The 23,923-nt window shown below is 38.0% G+C and overlaps 1 protein-coding gene across 5 annotated transcripts; it reads right to left on the reverse strand.

Moving 5' to 3' along the window:
• Window positions 1-701: 701 nt before the first annotated feature.
• LOC131243585 (signal recognition particle subunit SRP54 2-like) lies at window positions 702-22,052 on the reverse strand. 5 transcript variants are annotated; one of them, XR_009170133.1, is made up of 9 exons: window positions 18,652-19,324; window positions 17,927-18,080; window positions 12,501-12,648; window positions 12,254-12,402; window positions 8,801-8,901; window positions 8,506-8,663; window positions 6,322-6,435; window positions 4,005-4,089; window positions 702-1,348 (listed from the first exon to the last, which is right to left on the reverse strand). XR_009170133.1 is itself a non-coding variant. In XM_058243049.1 (9 exons), the coding sequence occupies exons 1-9, from the start codon at window positions 21,869-21,871 to the stop codon at window positions 1,316-1,318; spliced, it is 1,188 nt and encodes a 395-aa protein (XP_058099032.1). In that variant the 5' UTR covers window positions 21,872-22,052; the 3' UTR covers window positions 702-1,315. The 5 variants fall into 5 exon arrangements, 3 of the variants coding, with proteins under 3 accessions (XP_058099032.1, XP_058099033.1, XP_058099031.1); XR_009170132.1 differs by having other exon boundaries at window positions 4,005-4,104; XM_058243049.1 differs by lacking the exon at window positions 4,005-4,089 and adding an exon at window positions 21,641-22,052 and having other exon boundaries at window positions 18,652-18,751.
• Window positions 22,053-23,923: the final 1,871 nt, after the last annotated feature.

Here is a 23,923-nt window from a genome sequence, read left to right on the forward strand (position 1 = left end):
CTAGCTCGCTTGACTCATCAAAACTCGATTCGACTCGATTTGAAGTTGAGTTCGAGCGGAGTCGAGCTGATTTTTTGAGCTCGAAAATGAGTTTGAGCAGACCACAACTCGACTTCGGATCGAATCGAACAGGTTCAGTGACTCGCTTACTTTTCCATTGATGTTGCTCACCAACTGTTTGATAAAATGACTCAATGAACTGTGGCTGGTGGCATGGAAGGTATGTAAATGAAACAAATACCCTTTTTCTCTGTTTTTCTTGGTTTTTATGCTGCTTAGAAGGTGTTTGATAAAATACCTGTAAAACCATTGCATTTGTTTGTAAAACAATGAGATTTTGAAGTTGCAGTTTAGGTGTTTGTGGAAATGCCTTAATGGCGAACTCAGCTTGAACTCGGCCCGAGCTGCTAACTGAACCGAGCCGAGCTGGCCAGTCAGGCTTGAGGACCGAGCCGAGCCGAGTTCGAGTTGAGGTCAGCCAGTGGCCGAGCCGAGTCAAGCTGAGGCCAGCTCGACTCGGTTCAACTCGATGTACAACCCTAGTAGTAAACAAAGGGAGTGGTGGGCACGAAAGGCTTGTAGCCATTTTCGAGAAATAACCGACACATCCTGTGCAGCTTCCACTTAGGTTAGTATGTTTTGAATCACATCTAACGGCAACTTCTCCATACTTGAAAAGACATCGAACCAACGCAAAACACTCAACAACCAAGATGAACCTTCCAAATTCACCCAAAATCCAACAATATTTAGACAATAAAATTCTCCCATCAAGTTATATTTTCATACAATTCAGACATATCAACTTCAAAAGAAAATGAAAGTGACACAGGGGAGGACGTGATGAGGTCAATCACCATCTTCTTCGATTGATAAACACCTTGAATCTAGAAGGCTCTCTAGAATCCACAAGAGAGAATTCTCAAATGCACGAGAGAAATAATATAATTTCTGAGAATTTTATTGCTTAAAAAATTGATTGCTTCTTAAAAAACGAGTTTAACATCCTTAAATAATACTAAACAAACCCTAAAACATAATAAAAAAGACCAAATCAAATAAGGAAATAAATTCCGAAAAACCTGCAAATTTTCGGCGTCTATCGATCCATTGTCGACCGGTCAAACTGGCTAAAAAACATCTAGAGACTAAAATTAAAAATTCTGTGAATTTCGACCTGTCGACCCAATTGGTTGACCTGTCAAACAGGCCTTCGACTTGTCAAAACTGGTAAAAATTGTCCAGCAATCAAACTAGAATTTCGACTTGTCGACCAGATCTATTGATCGGTCGAACTATGCTGAATATTGTCGACTTATCTTTGGGCTTCTTCCGGTCCACGTGTTAGCTACATAAACAAAAATAAATAAATAAATAAACAAACAAACAAAAACAAAAACAGAGGCAAATTCACCCAAAATCTGACAATATACAGACACAATCTCCGTGTCAAGTAACTCAATGCATCTTTTCAGCGATCACTTTTGTCTTCAGTAGAATCTGTTTGGTTGTGTAGCTCTCACCCTCTCCCAGAAACAACCATGTAAGGCACGTTTCTTTCATACATTGGATTCAGATTTGATGATATATGGATTTATTGTTTCATGAAATGCAGAAAAGTTTGGTTTCACCTGGGGCAATTACCCCACAATGTGAATTTGGTTTTCTGGTATCATATGGTTTCTTATAGTGGGAATGGAAGGTGGTAGGCAGAAATGTTGCAATCTTATTTATCAGAGCAGGGATTTAGAGTTGAAAAGCCAACGATCGGGCATGTTGTCAATATGTCGATTCATTTTAACAGGAAGAAAGATGTAAATGGTTTCTCAGTTATTTGCTATATAGATCTGAGTTTGTCCATTGATTTCAGATTCTCTGTTCATTTCCTTTTCGAGTTTTTGTTGACGAGAGGTGGAATCACATTAAAAAAAAAAGAAAAAGAAAAAGAAAAAAGAAAAAAACATAATCATCATCATGTAAGACTCATCTCAACTAATTGGGGTCAACTACATGAATCCAGTTCAGCCATTGCACTCTATCAAGGACCATATCCTCAGTTGTCAGGTTCATGCACAAGTTACTATAGCTGAACTTACTGTTTGACTTTGTTACTGAATGTGTATTTATGCTGATGTTAATATGGAAAGCAGGACTACGTAGAAAAAAACTAAATCTCCTACACCTTACATGAGGACAACACTCTTTGCATCATTATAGAGTTCATGGACTGTGAGGTGGCACACCTACAATAAGCTATTTTAGTCTCTTCCTAGAAAATCGGCAAATGCATGACTCTGTTGTTCTGGCCAGCAATCTAAATCAGAGCACCGCCTTTGTGAAATATGTACTTTTACAATCATATAAGAAATTTCCAATCTTTCAACAACCTAAAGTTCTACAAAAACTTTCTGAAGGGAACTTTACTACACAAGTTACGCATGAGAAATTCCAAAACACACTCAAAACGGGTCCTATCGTGGCTAGGTTTATTATTTCAATCTTTTTTGGCCCTCCTGATTTGCTAACATAATGATTTGCCTGTCCTAATTTTTAATCTTGTTTCTTGTGATGGTGGTTTTTCAACCCCCCAAGTTTTCCTTTGATGCTTTATAAATTTCTTACTCGAAAAAAACTCATACAAAAAATTTCATTGTAAACCAAACAAGTTAGGTAAGACAGTGGCAGAAATAACTCTCAAGCGAATTTATGGTTTAAAAAGTGACAAGCCATGTGTTTTTTGTTTTCTACATGTTTCCTATACATCTTGAAATTGTTCAAGTTAAAAGTGACCATGGATCGCTTCATTGTTAGTTACTTGGTTGCCGTTCTTGGATAAAAAGTAAATTGGTGCCATGATCCAGCAACTATATGATTTTTGTTACTAATACTACATTCTTTATTTACAATCCATCACTTTTAAAAGAGCCATGGAAAATGATTCTCTCCCCAACATTGTTGTGTTACTCCTAGAAGCTCCTAACAAAGAGCTGAAGGTGTTCATTCATAGGAATTTTCATACTGCCTCTATCCTTGTTCATTACCCTCAGCCATCTCAAACAGTTTATCAGTTGTATGCCATGTTATAATAACACTCCAACCAAGTCTTCCCCTCATTCTGTTTGCACTAGCCAGTCTTGGTACTGATCACGAAAGTTTTGCTATGTATCGCGAAAGTTTTGCACTAGACAGTCTTGGTACCGATTCGATGCTGGGCCCCAGTTGGGAAACTTGTTATGTATCGCAATGAATCAATCATAAAGTATTTCTATGTATCACAAGGTATCGATGATACGTTAAGTGTGTTGACCTATGCGAAAAAAAAAAATCTTATTTAAAAATATTGAAAATTAATTAAAAATAGTTTTATTTGAAAACAAGTAGAATGACGAGATGTCACGTATGCGTAATATTTTGTATTTATGAGTGTACATTGATCCTAACATCAGCCACATTTGTTTATTTATTTTCAAAAACTAATTAAGTTTTTTAAAAATTATATTTCAAAAATATATATTTTTAAATAAATGCACCATATATTGTAGGACATATTTAATGTAGGTATTTAGTACATTGGATCTGCTATTAAGTGAAATAAATTGTAGAAATATCAGTGATTTCTTTTATATGAATTGATTTTTAATGCAGTTGCATCACTTCTAGTTCTATTTGACAGTGAATGGTTTAGCATCCTATATAATAAAAACTTATTATGTGCATTTGATTTTTATTATCTTATGATTTGAACTATGTAATGATGTCCTTTTTAACATTCCTGAAGTTGAAAAATTCAATCGATTTCCCAATGTTTTCCCAAAAAAAGCGATAAATTGTGCAATACATCCGATACTTCCCATGCAATACCTAATAATTTTCCATATCCCAAGGGTGCAATACCTCTATCGATACCAATACTGAAAATATTAGCCATACCACCGTGTTTTTTTTTTCCATAGTTCACAGAATTCATTGAAAGAATAAATGGTAGGGTAGACAAGAATCATCACCAACATCCTAGCCCTTGTCCCAGCAATTAAGCCCCAGCTAAGGCAATACTCGCATCCATCTCAACCCTGCCTTGATCTCAAATCACTTCACAGCAAACCACTTTTGGACATCAAAAAGGAGGCTATGACATTAACAATTTATATGGGATCTTGATAATAAAAGAAAGATAGAAATAACTACCGGAAGATAATTTTTACGGAAAAGCCATTGGCAACTGCTCTTGATGGCTAAGTGCACCAGCCTTTCCACTATTGGTATGCCATTGTGCAAATTTCATCTTAGTGGAAAGGACAGTTGCATTTAGCAGTCAGGAGTGGGTCTACATAACTGGCTCCCTCATTGTTATGATCAATGTTTTAAATAGCACCCATAGCATAGCTACAACGCTGTGTAGCTCACCAACATAACGAACTTTCCACAGTAGCATACACTATAGAGGTTGTATCCTCCAACTGTAAGTTACAATCCATCAGTTGATAAATTCCAACCTTTTATGTGTGTGAGAAACCCAATCCTTCCAGTAGGTGGGCCCCATCACAAGGATCACTTTTTTGCAAAAATCAGATATATCCATCCATCGAGTAGACCGCACTTGTGCTTTTATATTTATCAATGGCTATTTAAAAAAATAAAATAAAATTGGTTGTGTAGCCCACTTGATAAGTAGATATATGGACGATTTTTGCACTAGGTGACCCTCATTTTAGGGTGAATCTATTGGAAAGGTGGGATTCACATGCACTTGGCAAGTTAGAAGTTCTCTGCTGGGTGGACCGTACTTTGTTGTCCAACCACTTTAACTTGAGACCTTTTCCTAATATGAAACTTCGGTGGTGTACAGCGGTTCATACATTTGCACTCTAGAAATTGTACACATGGCATATCTTAACTCAAAATTAACCAATTAAATTATGAAACCTGTTGTTGCAAAACCGTAATCTCAAAATGAAATTGTTTGAACAATCCCAAATGCCCATTTGCGGACACTCATTTTTAGAAATAGGACCATTGGATATTTTTCATTCTTCACCATCCAATAAATGTCCACCAATCTGGAGCCAATTATTTTTATTTTCTGTTAGCTTGTTAGTACACCCTCACTGTCAGTTCACACTTCACTGTTAGCCACCCCCGCTAGGGAATTATATTAGTAGGATGAGTGCCAATAGATTGCATGAATTTGAGGCCGATTTGGGGCATAGAGTAGTCTCCCGAATCCGCCCCAAATTGGGGGCACTATTCATCTGTATTTAAGTTCAAATTTTCTTAAAATTTTTGGGGGAAATTATGTCAAAAGGTTAAGGATATGCATTGGTGGGATGGGTATCATAGCTTGCATGAGTTTGGGGCTGATTCGGGGGGCATTTGAGTGGCCCCCCAAATTCACAACACTATTCACCCAAATTTAATTAATTAATTTATTTAATAATTACTTAGGGGAAGTGATGTCAAATGCTTATGGATGGATACACATTAGTGGATGAATGTCACGGTACATGAATTTCGGAACCATTTGGGGGCATTCGAGTGGCTCCCTAAATCGATGACATTGTTCATATGAATTTAAGTCCAATTTTTTTTTGTAAAATTTCTTGGGGGAATTATGTCAAATGCTTAGGGATGTGCATTAGTGGGATAGTGCCATAACTTGAAAATTTTAAGCCAATTTGGGATCAATCTAAGCCTGTCATGTTAATAAAATCATCGTCGTGACATCATTCTTAGCAAATAGTAGACCGTTACACCGTCATAAACATGTTCAAAACCACAAAAGAATACATACTTAGAATCCTCTAGATATTTCTGATTTTTTCCTACATTTTTGAGAGTTTTTGTCACCCCACCCCCGCCCCCCTTTTTGTAACTGTTACAGGGTGTATCTGTTGTGACACTCTCCGTTACGGCCATTACATGTAAAGGTAGAGGGTCCATCATTACGCCCACCGCTACCATTACGGCACACCTTGCTCCACATGATGATGGTGGTTGACTTGTTTCTTGTCTTGAGCTTCTTTTAGGCTCTCTTTTTTCTTTTTCTTTTTTTTTTTTTCTTTTTAAAAAAAAAAAAAAAAAAAAAAAAAACATTGTTCTTACTATTTATCATGTACTTTTTAACTTAACAAAAATAGATGTATCGTATAGCTTATGCTACACACTATAGAGGATTGAATGCTAGGCAATACTATTTAAAACATTGGTTAGGATGCATAAAATTTCGAAGTAATCTTCCCAAAATGGCTGAATAAAATAAAAGGGAATATTAACATACAAGCATGGCATGATATGCACAAAAACCATATCTTTAACTAGCATTACCTTCATTAGTCGTTGATTCCATAGTAGTCTACTCACGTGGCTCTTCGCCTCTTCTAGATGTCTCTTAATAACCCTAGGATTCAATTCTTTAGTGCAATGAATCATAGAGACAACCTGCATGGCAACAAATGTTACGCGGTTTACTCTAGTCAGTGTTCATACTTCCTTTGCAATTGAAAATTAATGAAAGGTATAAGCTAAAACCCACTGGTTGTAAAATTCACTTTAATGGAGGTAGGCATCTATCTTAATTAAAGCCTTTGCCGGATCAGGTAAGAAAACCCATCATAGTAAACAGTGGGGATTGAGCGCTTACCATAGAAAAACTTCTTGAGGGCCACGAAAGTTGATATTTGTGTTTTCCCTTAGTACATACCTCCCTGGACTTATAAACAGGTTGGATCACAATGGATCCTAGGAATGAACATTTAATAACTTTGAAAAGTGGATCATATACAAACCAAATGCCAAATAGATTTCAGCATAGTTCTAAAATCCACACCGTCCAGCAATCAATCCCTGCTGTGTTTTTTTTTTTTTTTGTAAAAAAATCCACACTGTCCATCCATTTGTCCATATCATTTTAGGACACGAGACCAAAAATCAGGTGGATTCAAAACTCAAGTTTCATATCGTTGAAACCTTCCTGGGCTCCATCTTGATGTTTATGTGCCATCCAAACCGTTTATAACATCATTTCCACTGGGATGAAGTGAAAAAACAATGGTGATTGAAGGCTCACCATTAAAAACTTGATGTTTATGTCCATTTTTTTTAGATCATTTTAGGCATTAGCCCAAAATGAGGTAGATCAAAATCTCATGTGGACCACAGTAAAGGAAACAATGGTGATTGAAGGCTCACCATTAAAAGCTTCATGAGGGCCACAAAAGTTTTGGATGAAGCTGATATTTGTGTTTTACCTTCATCTGGGTTGTTGTGACCTAATCAACAGGTTTGATGCAAAATAAACATTACAGTGGGCCCTACGAAGTTTTTAATGGTGAATGTTTAATCATCACTGTTTCCTTGTAGTGTGGTCCACTTGAGATTTGGACCTGTTTCAATTTTGGCCACATCCCCTAAAATGACTTGAACAAATAGATGGAACATGAGGATAAAACAAATATCATGGTGGGGCTCATAGAGCATTATCCAGTAGCCACCTCGCTACCCCCTGGCAGCATCAGTACGTAACCTGCATCCCACTCGGTGGATCCCTAACTATGGGGGCCACTGTAAGGTATGTGCCTTAGATCCACATTGTCCATCCATTTTGAAAGCTCATCCAGGTATGTGTGACCTTATGAACAAGTTGGATCTCAAATAAACATCATGGTGGGCCCTAGGAAGGTTTCAACGGTGGGTGTCACTGTCCCCACTGTTTTGTTTTGTGGTGGGGCCCACTTAGTTGTGTTTTCATACATGTTTTGATACATTTATAAATGTTATACATTATCTTTGAATATAATTGCCTTAGTTCAATCAAAGGCGTATGATTTATAACCCTATACAAAGGAAACCTATTGTGTGCACTTTTTTAAAAAGATGTTATGATTTAAAGGTGTGTATTAAAGTCCTTTTTAACAATCCATGAAGTTTCATTGAAAAATTCAACCATTTTCCTAATGTTTCCCCATGTTTCCCAAAAAGTGCGATAAATTATGCGAAGCAAACGATGTATCCCATGTGATAACTGATACGTATCTGTATCCCAAGGGTGGGATACATTGTGCAATACCAATATTTCGAACACTGGATGTACCTTCTAGCAGGAATGACAACCAAGAAACAAACAATGTGGCAATACAGGGTCAATTTTAACTTGAACAATTTCAGGATGTGCGGAAAACAAATAGAAAACAAAAAACACATGGCTTGTTACTTTTTAAACCATAAATTCAATTGAAAGTCATTGCTGCCACGTCTTTTGTAGCCTGTTTAATTTACAGTAAAAAGTTTTTCTACCAGATTTTAAAATTACAAAAAAGTACGAAGGCATTGAAGAGAAACTTTTTTTTTTTGAGAGAGATAACAGAAATTTCATTAAAAGAGAGGAAGGAAACAAAGAGGGGATTACAAAAGAGAAATCACTCTGTTAGCCACAAGATTAAAAATTACAACAGACAAATCACTCTGTTAGGAAACAAGGGTGAAGGGACAGAAAGGATTTTAATAACAGACCTGGTCAGTAGAACCTCTATTGGGCATGCTTTGGAATTGCTCAGACATAACTCCTGAAGTAAAATTCCCTTGAGAAAGTTTTTGTAGAAGTTTCGGCTGTCGATCCATAGGCACAAAATCATGAATCTCATTCATATATCCAGACCAATCATCCGTGCCTAATTAGAATAAAAAAGTGAAACATAAATATTCTTAGTACAGTAAGGATGTGAATGATAGTATGAAGATGTACACTAAAATTTTCTTTTTAAATTTTGTTATTATAGAGATCAGGCCTAGTAGGCTAGTAGCAAACCTAAAAGACAGCTGACCAAGGGCTTCACATCAAAAACCTCAAACTCATCCATGTGTTCTCCAGTACCAATGAATATCACTGGACACTTTGTCCTAGAAAGACTGCAGATATACAAAGTAAAAAATTTATTTTAAAAGTTGAAACTAATAAGAGTGCAATTTGGATTATAACATAATAAACAACACTAAAGCAAGACCTATATGATTGGTGATGCATGCAAGGTCAGTGGCTCAGTGCCAACAAAGAAATAGAGAAAACCAAAAGGGAAATGCACTAGTAGTAACTACCAATGATAGAAAAGGATAGATTTCACCCCCCCCAAAAAAAAGGCTAGACTCCACAACCGAAAGATTTTTGGTCCATATAGGGAAATCATGTAGTGATTTCCAATACTAGATATTTAGGGCCTGTTTGGTTGGGATGTATTTCAGGGGAATTGCAGTCCATTTTGCATTTTTTAAGCATTAATTACATGCTACAGGAATTTGTGGTGGAAGGGATGCTGTATGACATTGACAGCAGCAACTTTTAGGTATGGAAAACATGATGTGGTGTGGTCCCACCATGATGTATATGTTTTATCCACATTGTCCATTCATTTAGCCGGATCATTCTAGGGTATGCCTCCAAAAATGAGACAGATACAAAGCTCAAGTGGACCACACTGTGGGAAGAACATTTAAATGGTTAGCACGTTAAATCTCCAGTATTTTATGTAGGGTGGTCCACTTGATCTTTGAATCTGCCTCATTTTTGGGCCCATGCCCTAAAATGATCTATACTAATGAATGGATAGAGTGGATATAACACACCAACACACACACATATCATGGTGGGGACCACCAAGCTTTGGCTTCAAATTATCATGAAATCTGATCTGGGGCAACTCCTCTTCCCTTTCAAATGCAGGTGATGTTGTTTGATGTATGCATTTGGTGCTGATTTGAGAGAAATTACATGAAAATGCATGTAATTACATCAAACCAAACAGGCTTGTTGTAGCATCCAAGAAAAAGAACCAAAAGCATAGTCCAAGCGTATCAATGAAAGACAGGAAGTTTCTTATCTGATTATAAAGTAACCGTCTTACGAAGATTACAAGTATCGGGTAAATAAAAGCGTTACCCCTCCACACAAAATACTCGCATATGTGATTACAAAAGTGCATCAAAGTAAATACTTTAAAATACTTCCAATGGGATCAGTGTTCGAAGTATCAGTATTGCTACAAATTTCGCTGGCCCTGGATACAACAACAATATCAAGATGGCTGATAACCAGAATGTGGGGAAACATGGGGAAAACAGTGGAATTTTTAAGTGAAACTTCAGAAGATGCTAAAATACAAATATTTGCATATTTAGAAATAAAAAATTTGCAAAAAGAATGCAGACATAATAAGTTTCCATTTAATAGGGCCTAAAAGCATGTGCTGTATCGTAAGAAATCAGTCCAACCGTCCCATCAATCCAGTTAATCTATCCAACCATCCAACCTTCCATCCAAACATCCATAGATATTTCAGAATATTGACAACACACGATATTTTGCCAAGAAATCATTGACAACTCGAAAGAAAACGAAGGATTGTGGTCTCGATATTTCCCATGTTATGATAACAATAATATCGTGATATTATCATCAACAATTTGAACACTGCGTATAACCATGTGCCCATAAAAAAAATTGAAATAGAAATTTTTTTTCAATTTTTTTCAACTATTTCAAAAAATTTTAATAAACATATTTGTGGCGATATCAATACATTGGCAATATTATCAAAATATCGTTGATACACTAGCGATACAAGCGACTTTTGGAATTTACACAATAAAAAATATTGGCGATATCGATACATTGGCGATACTTAGCGATACATCGTCGATACTTGGAATTTCCAATACTACCAATGTTATCGGTATCACCGAGCTAGAGGATACAGATAATATCGGGAAATTTCGATAATATCAGAGACTTCGAACAATGGATGTGATACATGTCATGAACATTGTGCAATAACATCATGCATTAGAATACAACATAACCACAATACACATCAATGCACAATTGACTCATCGATTATTTCTAACCAAGTCAGGAAATTTATGCAACAATGCATTGCATGGCCTACAGAGCAAGATGGTAAAACTTAAGACACACTATGTATATTATCGTATTGTAAGGAGTATCTGTCCCATAATCCCATTAAGATTCATCGTCCATTTCTATTCACCACGATCCAATCTTATGCATATACCCTTATTGATACATGGAGAGGTGTGCATGTTAAGTGGTAGCAACACTCTTGCCTGAACGACCGTTCTTGCCTAAGAAATCCTTACCTATTCACTGTACATAGCTTATATTTACTCTTTTCCGTGTATATTATCGTATTTTAAGGAGTATCTGTCCCATTAAGATTCATCGTCCATTTCCATTCACCACGATCCAATCTTAAGCATATACCTTTATTGATACACGGAGAGGTGTGCATGTTAAGTGGTAGCAACACTCTTGCCTGAAGTGTGCATGTTAAGTGGTAGCGACACTCTTGCCTGAAGGACAGTCCATGCCTAAGAAATCCAAACCCCTAATCACTGTACATAGCTTATATTTACTCTTGGCTGTATTAACAAAGCTCCCTATTTCAGTTCTCGTATTGCAAAGATCCTTTTCTTATCTCGTCCTAGTGCATGGGGTATTTGAGTAGTGTTGCTAGTATTGCAAGTAAAAGACTATGTAGTGACCTAAGGCTTAAAAAATAGCTTAATGGAGCTTTAGCCACAGGTCTATGAGTCAAGGCTCAGAGAAATCAAACAAATTTAGTGAGCCTTAAGTTTGATGCAAGAGCTAGTTCTCTCCAAGAGCTTAGCTGTATTCATGAGCTGATATCTAACTAAATTCGGACAACAACTTGGCCAAGTCATCATTACCATCTAGGCATTGTCTGAACAAATTGGGGTCAGCTACATAAATCTTGTTCTATTATTCCAATCTATCTAGGGCCACATTCTTAGTTAAATTGTAGGCCACCAAATCTTTCTTACTACCGCCACATCTCTCCTTTTAGGCCTTCCCTTTGCCCTTTTTATTGCCTTTAATTTGAACCAACTCACTCCTAGCCAGTGCAGTTCTTGATGTCTAATGGTAAGCGTAACAATGCCCACCATTTCCGTTACAGGTTACATCCATTATAGAGGCAATGGTTTTTTTTTTTTTTTTGGCTAGAAAATTCGGGAAATCCCATTTAGTTAGAGCATTCAATGCCATTCTTATCAAAATGAAACTCATCATCTTCCAAGCCTCACACCAACGAATTGGTGTCGTCTAAAAGAAACGAGCCAATGAAATACATTCAAAATAATGCAACTAGGAAAGAAAGTGCAGTCCAACCAGATCAGACAATGATTGGGGGAACGAAAAAGAGAGACTAATATAAATGACAATACTCACGCACTAAGTGCACCAACTCCTTTTGCATGACTATCCACATTGGTGACAATCACAGCACCAACTGAAATGGTTTGTTTAAATGCTTGAACATGGTCAAATGCAGCTTGGCCAATACTGCTATTCATAACATATACAACAAGATCGGGTTTCTGAAACATCGAGGAATTATAGTTAGATAAACAGTACAATTTGGCAACAAACATAAATAAATGAGACCAATGGACCTTAGGATATTGAAAATGAATACCACTGCTTCAAACATTTGGTGCATTTCTTCAAACAGGGGAGCTTCCTCTTTGTGTCCACTTGTGTCTACAATTATAAGATCAAAATTTTCCTCTGTAAACTGTTCCACACCCTCCGTTGCAATTTTTACAGGGTCTGTCTCCATGTAGCTGTGGATACAGCACAAATGATTTGTTATGTGAAAATGCTGGGTAAAGAACAGATGTAACAAGCAGTCTTATATAGATATAACCAGTGTTCAAGTTGTCGGTGTCGCTACAAGTTTCGCTGGCCGGAGATAAAGATATAATATCGTTATCGCCGATAACCGGAAATGCAGGGAAAAAGAGGAAAACTTGGAGAAAATGGTGGAATTTTTCAGTGAAACTTCAGGACATGCCTAAATACATATATTTACAAATTTAGGAATGAAAATTTTGCAAAAAGAATACATTAAATTAAAAGTTTCCATTTAATGGAGGCCAAAAAAAGCATGCGTTGTCGTAAGAAATCACTCAAATAGTAATCGAAATGAGTTTATATAATACAAATGCAAGCTTACAACAATTAAGACATGCAAAAGTAAATGAATTGAAAAAAATACACATTTCTGGCCATATTTCATCCCCACATAGATTGGGATATACCTCATTTTTGGTCTCATACCGTAAAATTATCTATAAAAATAGATGAACGGCGTGGATGAAACGTATACATCATGGTGGGGCCCACAGAGCAACGACTAGTGGCAGGGGAATAGCCAATCCGTTTCCGATCCGCGCGGACGCGGTTTAGATATTGACAGGTTGAGTAGCATACTGAAGTGACGTCACCATGTTCTGTAGGCCCCACTACGTTGTATGTGTTGTATCCACATCGTCCATCCATTTTGAGATATCATTTTAGGGCATGAGCCAAAGGATGAGGTAGATAAAAATCTGTAGTGGACCCCACCACAGAAAACAGTTGAAGAGTGATTCCCACAATTGAAACTATCCTAAGGCCCGCCATAATGTTATTTGAAATCCAACCAGTTCAAAAGTTAAAAATGACACGAAAGAAGGGAAAACACGAATATCAGCTTGATCTAAAACTTTTGTGGCATTTAGAAGTTTTTAATAGTGGGCGTCACTGTCCCACTTTCGTGGCATTTAGATATACCTCATTTTTGGTCTCATGGCAAAAAATGGTCTAGAAAAATAGATGGACGGTGTTGATACAACACATACATCATGGTGGGGCCTACAGAACTTCGGGACGTCACCTCGGTAGCAAGCAGGTAATCCACGTCAGGTGGGGTTCTTTAGTGCACTAGGATGCTATGTGGGGCCCACCATAATGTTTCTAAAAAATCTTCCCCATTCATCCATTTTTTTAGATCATTTTAGGACATCAAACAAAAAAATCATGTGGATCCAAAACTCAGGGCAGCCGCACGAGAGGAAATAGTGGAGATTCAGTGACCATCGTCTAAGTGTGTATGGATGTCTTTTTCAATAATCCTTAAAGTTTCATTGAAAAATTCGATCAATTTCCCAATGTTCTCATGTTTCCCAACAACATCGATATATTACGCGATACAACCGATATATCCCATGCGATAACCAATATTTATCCATATCCCAAGGGTGCGATACTTTACGTGATAACGACATTTAAAACATAGCCTTTACGTAACAGCCTTTACGGCCCCATAAAGGCATGACATAAGTGGGATGGAAGATACGTGGGTACTCAAAAGTTGCACAATGGCAAGCAAGTATTCAAATTACACTGTCCAAAGTATGTTACCCATGTACATGTATCACCAACCAAAAATTAAGCTTATATGAATATCTAACTACCAAATTAGAAGACATTTATTGCTGCAGGATGTGAAATTTTAAACATGATATGCGAGATTCCAGGCTTTAGATCATATTAGTTCAAAACAATCACACAAAATTCCACATCCCACATAAAGTCAAGCGCTCAATCAGGAGGCATTATGCGGGTCCAGGCCTACACATGCTAGGGTTGGATCAATTAAAATTATAGACTAAACAATACTCGAAGGAAAGTAGATTCAGCCACACATGCACAGGAATAATTTTCCTGATCCAAGGGATCACAAGTTTCAATTCGGGACACCCTAAGGTTGGAAAAAGGCAAAGAAATTGGGAGTTTAAGACAATTTAGGGTTAGGGTTAGGGAAATCAGGTAAGAGAGGAGTGAAAGAGATGAGAGAGTGAACCTGAAGGCCGCCCGCACATTTGTACAGCAGGCCACAGCTGACGCACGTGCGCTAAGGGCAGTCCGCACGTGTGTTGGGCCCACGAACCCAAAAACCCCCTCCTTGGGGCTGGTCAGCTAGGTTTGGACTACAAACCCCCCAAGTTTCGGTTTGATCCAACGTACGGTCCGTGCATGGTGCTCCGTCGAAGTTTCAGCCATCTTGCAGGGCTAGATTCCAGAAATCTGCTGTAGAGAAGGAACGGGTGCAAAATAATGATGAATTTGCAAGTGGAATGACTGTAGGAGAAAAGGAATATGGATGGTAGAAGGTGGGACGAATCAAGATGGGTGTGGCTTGCACCACGGTAGTTAGCCCTTCGAAGAAGGGAGGGTTTCGCACCTAATTGGATTTTTACAACTCGGAGAGGAGCAGAAAAACGCAGAAATTTTATTCAATCATCAATGACAAAAAAGACTATACAGGGTGCCTATTTATAATAAAATCTTATACCCCAAAACTTGCGCCATGTGCACACCCTATTACTTGGAGACGAAGTAATAAAAAATAACAACTAATCAAAGCAATCTAAATCATCTATGATATTCCTAATAACAATAATAAGCAAAACTCAACGTACTGGATTATCACGAATAGTGGGCCACGATCATGAGATCCCATGATGGGATTCACATGACGATCGGGTCCACTCCAAGGAACCAAAACACAATCCCCTAGCTAGGGGGTCCCCCTTGGACGTCGTCATCGATCCAAATCGATGGTAGGGCCCTCCTCCTCCTTGCGTACATGTGTAGGGGGAGTGCGTGTGCGCATGATGTCCCCATCATTTATCAAATGATTAAACATGAAATAATCTATTGATCTTATCTTCATGAAGAACTGTACATGATTCAGAGGTTATGATTCTTCTACCAATACAATCTCAGATTATGAACTGAAGACTGTGGTTTTACATTTTACCCTATTTATTTGAATTAATATACGACATGCAGAGTTCCAATGTGCAAGCCTAAGTTATTAAATTCCTTTTTTAACAACTATTAAAGTCATTGCTAGCCATTGCACATGGGGACATGTGTTGCATACTGACCCTGCCAGTACCCACATGGCTACTAGTCAGTTCTCTGTGTGACTCATCAAGATTTATGTGTTTTATCCACCCCGCCCGTCCATTTTGCCAGCTTTAACAACTATTAAAGTCATTGCTGGCCATTGCACGTGGGGACGTGTTGCATACTAACTCTGCCAGTACCAACATGGCTACTGGTCGGTTCTCTATGTGACCCATCAAGATGTATGTGTCTTATCCACCCCGCCCATCCATTTTGCCAGCTTATTTTAGAGGATGAGCCTAAAATAAGGTAGATCCAATTGTCAGGTGGATTACACCAAGGAAAACAGTAGTGATTGAACACGCACCACTAAAAACTTCCTTGGGCTTACTGTAATGTTTATTTGCCATCCAACCTATTGTCTAGGTAAGAGTAAGACATACATGGATGAAAACACAAATATCAGATTTTTCCAAAACTTTTGTGCCCGCAATAAGTTTTTAATGGTGGCCATCTAATCGCCATTGTTTCTTGTGGCGCGCTCAACCTGAGATTTGGATCTATCTCATTTTTTGTCTCATGTCCTAAAATAAGCTGGCAAAATGGATGGATAGCAGATAAATGCATACATCGTGGTGGGACCCACAGAACACTGACCAGTGACCAGTAGCCACGTGGGTACTGACAGGATCAGTATGCAATCCGCTTCCTGCACATGGGAATAAGAATAAAATGATTTGATGTGTAAATTTTATCGTGCTTAATCAGACTGCAATGTAAATCTGTGGAATAAATGTGTGGATCTATTGGCTGCACTTGTTATTCCCAAGATGAATTTGATTGAACTTTGGTAGCCTGCTCAGTATGATTTAAGATCTTGTAGACAATGTTTAATAAGGCATTATTGCATAGTACCGATCATCTATAAGGATTATTTTTGTGAATCCATGGAATGACACAGCCCACTTGATGGACTGGTTTGATACCCGATATACATTAATTTGGCCCCACAAGGGCTGAAGTTGCATGGTACTGATAAAAGAACCAATTCTTAAGCACTTACAACAACTTTTTGAAGTGAAGAAGTTCACCACTCAATAGTGTTCCTGACAATAGTTTGATACTTAAAAGTTACTTAAAAAATTTGCATTAAATAGCGTAAAAGTAGGCAAGATTAAACCATTCAAATGCTGGCTTCCAGTTGAGATATATAATGAGTAAAAGAATTATGTTTATTTTGTTATTTGCATCTCAGATTGGTGGACATGTATTAGACGGTTTGGAATTGATAAACACAATGGTTGTATTTCCACAAACATGTGTCCACGAATCACAGGTTACGATTGTTAAAACAATCGGAATTTGGGACTCTGAGTTGATAGCAGTGAGTTTCACAACTTTGCTGATTTAATTTGAGTTAATGTATACCATGTAAAAAGTCGTAGTGGCTGTGTATTAAGTATCATATGCTGCCTAACTATCATATTTCAAAGTTTTCTTTCCTTCGATGAATAAGCCATAACTATGTGCCATTATAACCGGGTTTTTTTTTTACTCGCAGGATCCATGGACAGCAGGGATTGCTTGTCAAACCCTGCATGCACCTCTCTGGAGTTGGACATGCACACAAATCTCCCTAGAAGCTTAGGTTATGCCTCATTCGATCGACTCTCTCTATCGACAATAGCACAAAGGGGGAGGTTGTATGAGGATGTCGAGATGGAGGGTTGCGTTGCTTGCCTCCCTCTGGTCAGTTGGTTGGAAAGGAATAACCGATGCTTGCTTCCCACTGCTCAACTGGCTCAATCAGCATTATCCCCACCTGGCATAGATTAGTTATGCTGTAGAACCAGATGAGAGCTTCTACATGTAGAAACATAATAATCTGGTGAAAACTATTAATCTCCAAATATCCTTATAATGAAACTCCACCAATAACTGCAAGTTCTATAAGAACTAAATAATGCATTTGTGACAATCATGTGGTTTCACCATTAGGTTTCCAAATGCTTAGGGTCTTAAGAAAAAAAAAAATCTCTTTTGATGGATGAATAGAGTCAACAATATTTCAACAATATTATCATTAGCATTTGACCTTACCTCAAGCTTCTAGCAAACTAACATCAATACAGAATGACCCAGAATAAGAGCCAGACATATTACCTTCCATAAAAAGGAATCGTAGCTTTCGAGGCATTTTCTTTCAACTGATCAAATGCACCAGTTCTGACGGTATCTGCGCAGACTAGAGCTGGTTTCCAACCTTTTTTCTTATGATAACATGCGTATTTCGTGCATGTTGTCGTTTTCCCGGAACCTAGATATTCAATAGAAAAGCAAAGCAAGCAACAGTCAAGGATAGCAATCGAAGAAACAACCCTCTAGTTCCAGCCAACGATCCAAACTTGTTTAAAAAATTAAAAAAATTTAATTTTTTTAAAAATAAATAATAATAATAATAATAAAAGATCGCCTTCTTTTATTATGGAAAATAGTAAAACAGAATCATTTTTAAGGGCTCGTATGAATGCTGCTAGGTGCCAATCGAATTGGATGGGTTAGCCCCATTCATTTCGTTTAGAGCAAGAGAGGAAAGATGAAATAGAACTGGAAAAGGGGCCAAACGTCCTACTTTATCAGATTCATATCCTTCCAAAATAAAAAACCGTTGGGTTTCTCCACTGCTCCAAATAGGCACTAGATTATTACTTAAATCTCAGAAAGTGCATATCAGAGTATGAAATGCAAACATCTCCAAGGGAAGCAGCAAAGCCAGCCTGTGATTCAGTACCCAGCTACCCACTACTTAACTAGATCATATACAACCATTGAAATAAAGCCAAGCCCAAGCTAGCAACAAGGATATTCAACCGCCTAAAGCAACATACCCTGTAGACCAACAAACATCACGACACTAGTTCTCCCTTTCTTCAGGGTGAATGAAGGCATGCCAGGAAATAACAGTTTGCAGAGCTCATTGGCTACTTCCTGAAAACAAACTAGTAACCATGTTGATGCAACAATTATATTATAGCTGACAAGAATGCACGATGCTTGTTCATACATCCATACAAGATACATCTTCACTGTAACAGAAAATGAATGAAAGAGAAAATTGTGAATTGTGTTCTTAAAAGCAGCTAGTTTGTCATAGTCAACCAAGAGGGCGGCGAAAGTACACATGCTATGGCAATCAAAAAGCAAGGGTAGAGTAAGGCAATAGTTGACCATCATTTTTTTGTGGTATCTCGAACACCAAGCATGTGCGACAGGTAGGGCAATCTAACCTGTGCAAATTGTAGGCACTATTCTTGGTGAGGTGAAGTCCGAAATTCACACTGATTGTATGATCTTAACCATCTGTTTTCACTCATTGAATTCTGACCACTGAGCATTTCATTTAGCCATCTATTTGACAGCAACCAATCAGTTGGATGGGATCATTTTATCAATGTGTTTTTCAGGCTATGCTCCATCCACAATGAGCCCCATGATGTTGATAGCCTAGATTGATGACTATATATGCCCCACATTTACATTGGAACTATGTATTCCCCACATTTACTTTGGAATTTGGATGAGATACCGCGATGGGGATAGTTGACCACTAAGTGGTGGTATCTCAATCAACATACATGTGCTACATATGTAGGGCAATCTGAGATTGACGACTATATTTGCCCCCCATTTACTTTGGAATTTGGATGAGATACCGCGATGGGGATAGCTGACCACTTTTTTTTAAGCAGTGGGTATCTCAATCAACATACATGTGCTACACGTAGGCCAATCTTGAGGGTTCAAATCGCAGGCCCCATTAATGATGGCTCACAATCCAAAATTCACAGTACTGAATGATGTCAGCCATCTGATTACACTCGTCGAATTTCAACTGGTGAACATTTCATTATTTAATAACATAGCCTCCCAAATTTGTAATAAGATAGCCCCGGAAAATACCCTCATCTTTAATCTAATAACAAAGAACTTATTCTTCTGAAAAATACTTTGAAAGGATAAAATTTTACATTAACATATACACTTGAAAGCCTAAATAATTGCAAATAAGGTCCCTTGCCACATTCATTTTCCCAACCTTGCCCCATGCCATGGTTTTCCAACTTTCATAAAGTTGAGGCACTCTTTACAAAAAAAGACCTGAGCACTAATAATTTAGCTAGCAAGTACAGGGTCCAGGAAGGGAGTGGTGGGTAAAGGCTTCATCCCTTTATAGGGCTTCAAGTGGCTCCAAAGTTTAAGGAGGAGGTGTCTTCTGCCCTCGGTGAGAGAGGCATATGCGATTTTGGAAGGATGTTTGGAATGGGGAAAGATCACTCCAGGTGGAATTCCGCAAGGTAGCTTGCCTCTCTATGGAGAAGAATGTCACGGTGGTTCATTCTTACTCCATGTGTCACAATGGACACCATGCATATTGCCAAGATATTTTTTAGAGAAATTGTGTGACTTCATGAGTACCAAAGACAATAATTTTGAACTGTGATACGAAATTTGTGAGCCACTTCTAACACACGATATTGAAGCAATTAAGGACTAAGCTTCAATTTTCTAGCACATATCATCCTCAAACAGACGGCCAAACTGAGGAGACTAAATCAAGGATTGCAATTTACTATTTTTGGAAGATATAGAAGGTTGATTTAAAGATGTAATTTATGTGATTGAAGATATAAAGGGGATGTGATTGATATGATTGAAAATATGGAGATTTAAAGGTATAATTACTTTTGTCATTTGCTTTTTATTATTAGGCTTTCACCATAGTAAGGAAGATTATATTGGTTTGAAATAAATTGTGATCGATTTGAAATCAATCTCTTAGTTTGGGGATTTTAATTAAAGATTCATTTAGGAATTAGAATCTATAAAAGGGAGGGATGGTGGTCTAGGAGTTAGTTATTCATATATTTTAATTAAAGAATCATTTAGGAAATAGGATCTGTAAAAGGGAGGGATGGTGGTCTAGGAGTAAGTTGTTCATATATTTTTCTAAATGTGAGTTTTCTTAAAGTTTTTGTAAGAAAAGTAAGGTTGACATCAATGAAGTTCTCTCCCTTTCTACTCCATTATTCTTGTGGGAATACCTTTTAAATTTTTTGCAAATTGGGTACTGAGATTTCATTGACTCGATAATCAGGTTGCACCACGCATTTATCTTCTCCATGATCTTCAAGCACGCAGTTTTCAGTCTGCCCTCTTGTTTTGAGACAATCAAACAACATTACATGTTGTTCTCAATCCCCTTTTTCATGAATGCACCAAACACATTGAGATTGGCCGCCGTCTTGTTCGTGAGAAGATTTAATCTGGCTTGATTCAGGCTTCCTACGTTCCGTCGAAATTGCAACTAGCAAACTTATCTACCAAACCTTTGGGCAAAGATATATTCCAACAATTGAGCTCCAAGTTGGGTATACTCAATCCTCACTCTCCAACTTGAGGGGGAGCATTAGCATGTAAAATATCTTGTACAGATAAGTTTTTTTTTTCCTTAAATTAGCATAATCATAGATTAGCCAACTCCAAAGATAGCTTGTATATTTTCTATATAAAGGGTTTCTCCCTCTATGAATCACAGAATTCCCAAACTTAACAGCTTGGATCTTCCAATCCAGGAGATTCTTAGGGCATGGTCAATCGATGGCAGAACAGAACAGACCAGATGTCGATCACAGAACCACTGCCTCACTTGCAGAATAAAAACAATGCTCAGACTAAGCAATGAAATGGGTCACGCATCATGAAATTCCTCAGGTACGTAATTGTTGAAAAACGCAAACTTGCATATCAATAAATCCATCAAATTACAATCATCAATGACATTTCAGGGGTTTCAAGGTGCGAAGGCGATCACAATACCAGCTGGATGATCTTGAACTTGTTGTGGCCCCCAGAGAGGTCATGGAGGTTGACGTTCTTCTTGACGTTGATAAACATGTCGTAGACCATCCTGAACTGGACGTCAGCCTGGAGGAGGGCCCATCGGATCTCATAGAGGCATTCATTGAGTACATTCTCGTCTACGATTGGAGCATCTCTCACCTGATGCAGGGCGCGGGAGATGCTCCCACCAAGCTTTGCTAACGCCATCACTTACCAGTCGGAAACGAGCCTCCTAAAACCGACCGAGGGGAGCTTATAGGGTTAGGGTTAAAGGAGAATTCCTTACCGATGGGAGTTCCTCTTTACCTCGAATCTCTTTCATTCGCGTACGCGGATTTCGCGGGAAGTTCCTGATTCTGTGGGATCCGCTGCGATTTTCGAACTAATTTGGAAACGGATTGGCTACTCCCCTTGCCACCAGCCAATGGCTGATGGTCGTTGCTCCGTGTGCCCCATCATGATGTATGTGTTTCATTCATGCGTCTATCTATTTTTATAGATAATTTTATGATATTAAAGGAAAAATGAGTTATATCCCAATCTCCAGTGGACCACATTACGGGAAACGGTGTTGAATGAACGTTGACCATTAAAAACGTTTTGAGGCCTTAAAAGTTTTGGATCAAGTTGATATTTAATTTTTCCCTTCATCTGGGTCTTTATGGCCTAATCAAGAGATTAGATGTCAAATAAACAGTACAGTAGGCCTTTGGAGGATTTTAATGGTGGATATCTAATCATTATTGTTTTCAGTGGTGTGGTCCACCTAAGATTTATATCTTGTCATTTTTTATATGCATGCCTAAAATGATCTGTAAAAATATATGAACAGAATGGATGAAATAAATACATCAGAGTGGGTCTCACAAAGTTCGGTGTCAGGGGGAGTAGCCAATCCGTTTCCAAAAAAGGAGAATTGACGGGACGGGAATTCCCTGCCAAAGGCTTTCGCAGGAAGTCCCTGCGCAGGTAACTTAGGTGGGGCCTACCGTGATGTTAGTGAGAAATCCACTCCATACATCCATTTAGTGAGTTTATTTTAGTACATAATGACAAAAATAAACCATATTTGATAATCAGGTGGGCCAAAAATATGAGTATTGAACGTCAACAGTTGAAATATTTGTGTAGCCACGGAAGCTTTGAATCAGGATAATATATATATATATCATTTCATTCCAGTATGACGTTATAACCGGTATGGATGGCATATAAACATCACCGTCTATGATAGGAATGTTTCAACAGCAGGAATTTTCCTGTACATATTTTCTTTGATTGCGGCCCTCTTGAGTCTTGGATCATTCTTAATTTTGGTGTCAAGTCCTAAAATCATCTCAAAGAACAGATGGACAGGGTGGATTTTTCACAAACATCACATTTAGGCACTACTTAAGTTTCTAGGACAGGAACTTCTGGCGAAAGCCTTTAGCAGGAAATCCGAGACCAAATTAACGAGTATTCAAAAACTTAATTGGCGAGGAAACGGTGGGGATTTAGTGACCACCATTGAAACATTTTTATGGCCACAAATGTTTTTTGTCGGCTTAAATTCTGGGTGTTTTCGCTTCATCTCAGTGAAAATGACTTTATAAACAGTTTGGATAGAATATAAACGTCAAGGTTGAGCTTAGAAAGGTTTCAATGGTAGGCATTCTTTTCCCACTGTTTCATAATCGTATGGCCCACTTAAGTTTTGGATCGTCCTCGATTTTGGTTGCATGTCTTGAATTGAGCTCAAAAAATTAATGGATAGGTTAGATTTCTCAAAAACAACATAATGGGTCCCACCCAGAGTCCTTGGTAAGAACTTTCTGCAAAAGGCTTTCCATGAAATCCTGCGTACTCGTGAGACAACAACTTACTGCAACAGCCTTTCGCACGAAGTTCCTCCATAGGGATGGGTGTGGCCTTGAGAGAACTCTTCTCCACGCGGACGAAGTACGTGCGAAGGATATTAGGTGAGGCCCATTGAGATGTTTGTGAGAAATCTACCCGTTCATTCCTTTGGCGAGCTCATTTTAGAGTGTAAGACAAAAAAATTAGGTGGGCCACACGAGAAAACATTGGGCAATTATTCTTATGGCCATAAAAGTTTTGGGCTATCTCAGTGTTTTCACTTCATCCCGTTGATAATGACCTCATAAACAGTTTGGATCGCTTTTTCGCTTTATCCCATTGATAATAACCTCGTAGTCAGTTTGGATAGCATATAAACATCAAGGTGGTGCCCAGCAAGGTTTCAATGGTTCCCCAATA

Source organism: Magnolia sinica, chromosome 4 (assembly GCF_029962835.1).
Source record: "Magnolia sinica isolate HGM2019 chromosome 4, MsV1, whole genome shotgun sequence".
In the NCBI taxonomy this organism is placed as follows: domain Eukaryota; kingdom Viridiplantae; phylum Streptophyta; class Magnoliopsida; order Magnoliales; family Magnoliaceae; genus Magnolia; species Magnolia sinica.

Bases quoted from the DNA above. Each gene is read 5' to 3' on its own strand.
- LOC131243585 (XM_058243048.1), bottom strand. From the start codon at position 18,997: ATGATGGTCAACTATTGCCTTACTCTACCCTTGCTTTTTGATTGCCAT. The intron at 8,902-12,253 runs GTGAGTATTGTC...GTATATCTGCAG, and splicing joins GGAGTTGGTGCACTTAGTGC to TCTTTCTAGGACAAAGTGTC. The intron at 8,664-8,800 runs GTTTGCTACTAG...TATTCTAATTAG, and splicing joins CTTGGTCAGCTGTCTTTTAG to GCACGGATGATTGGTCTGGA.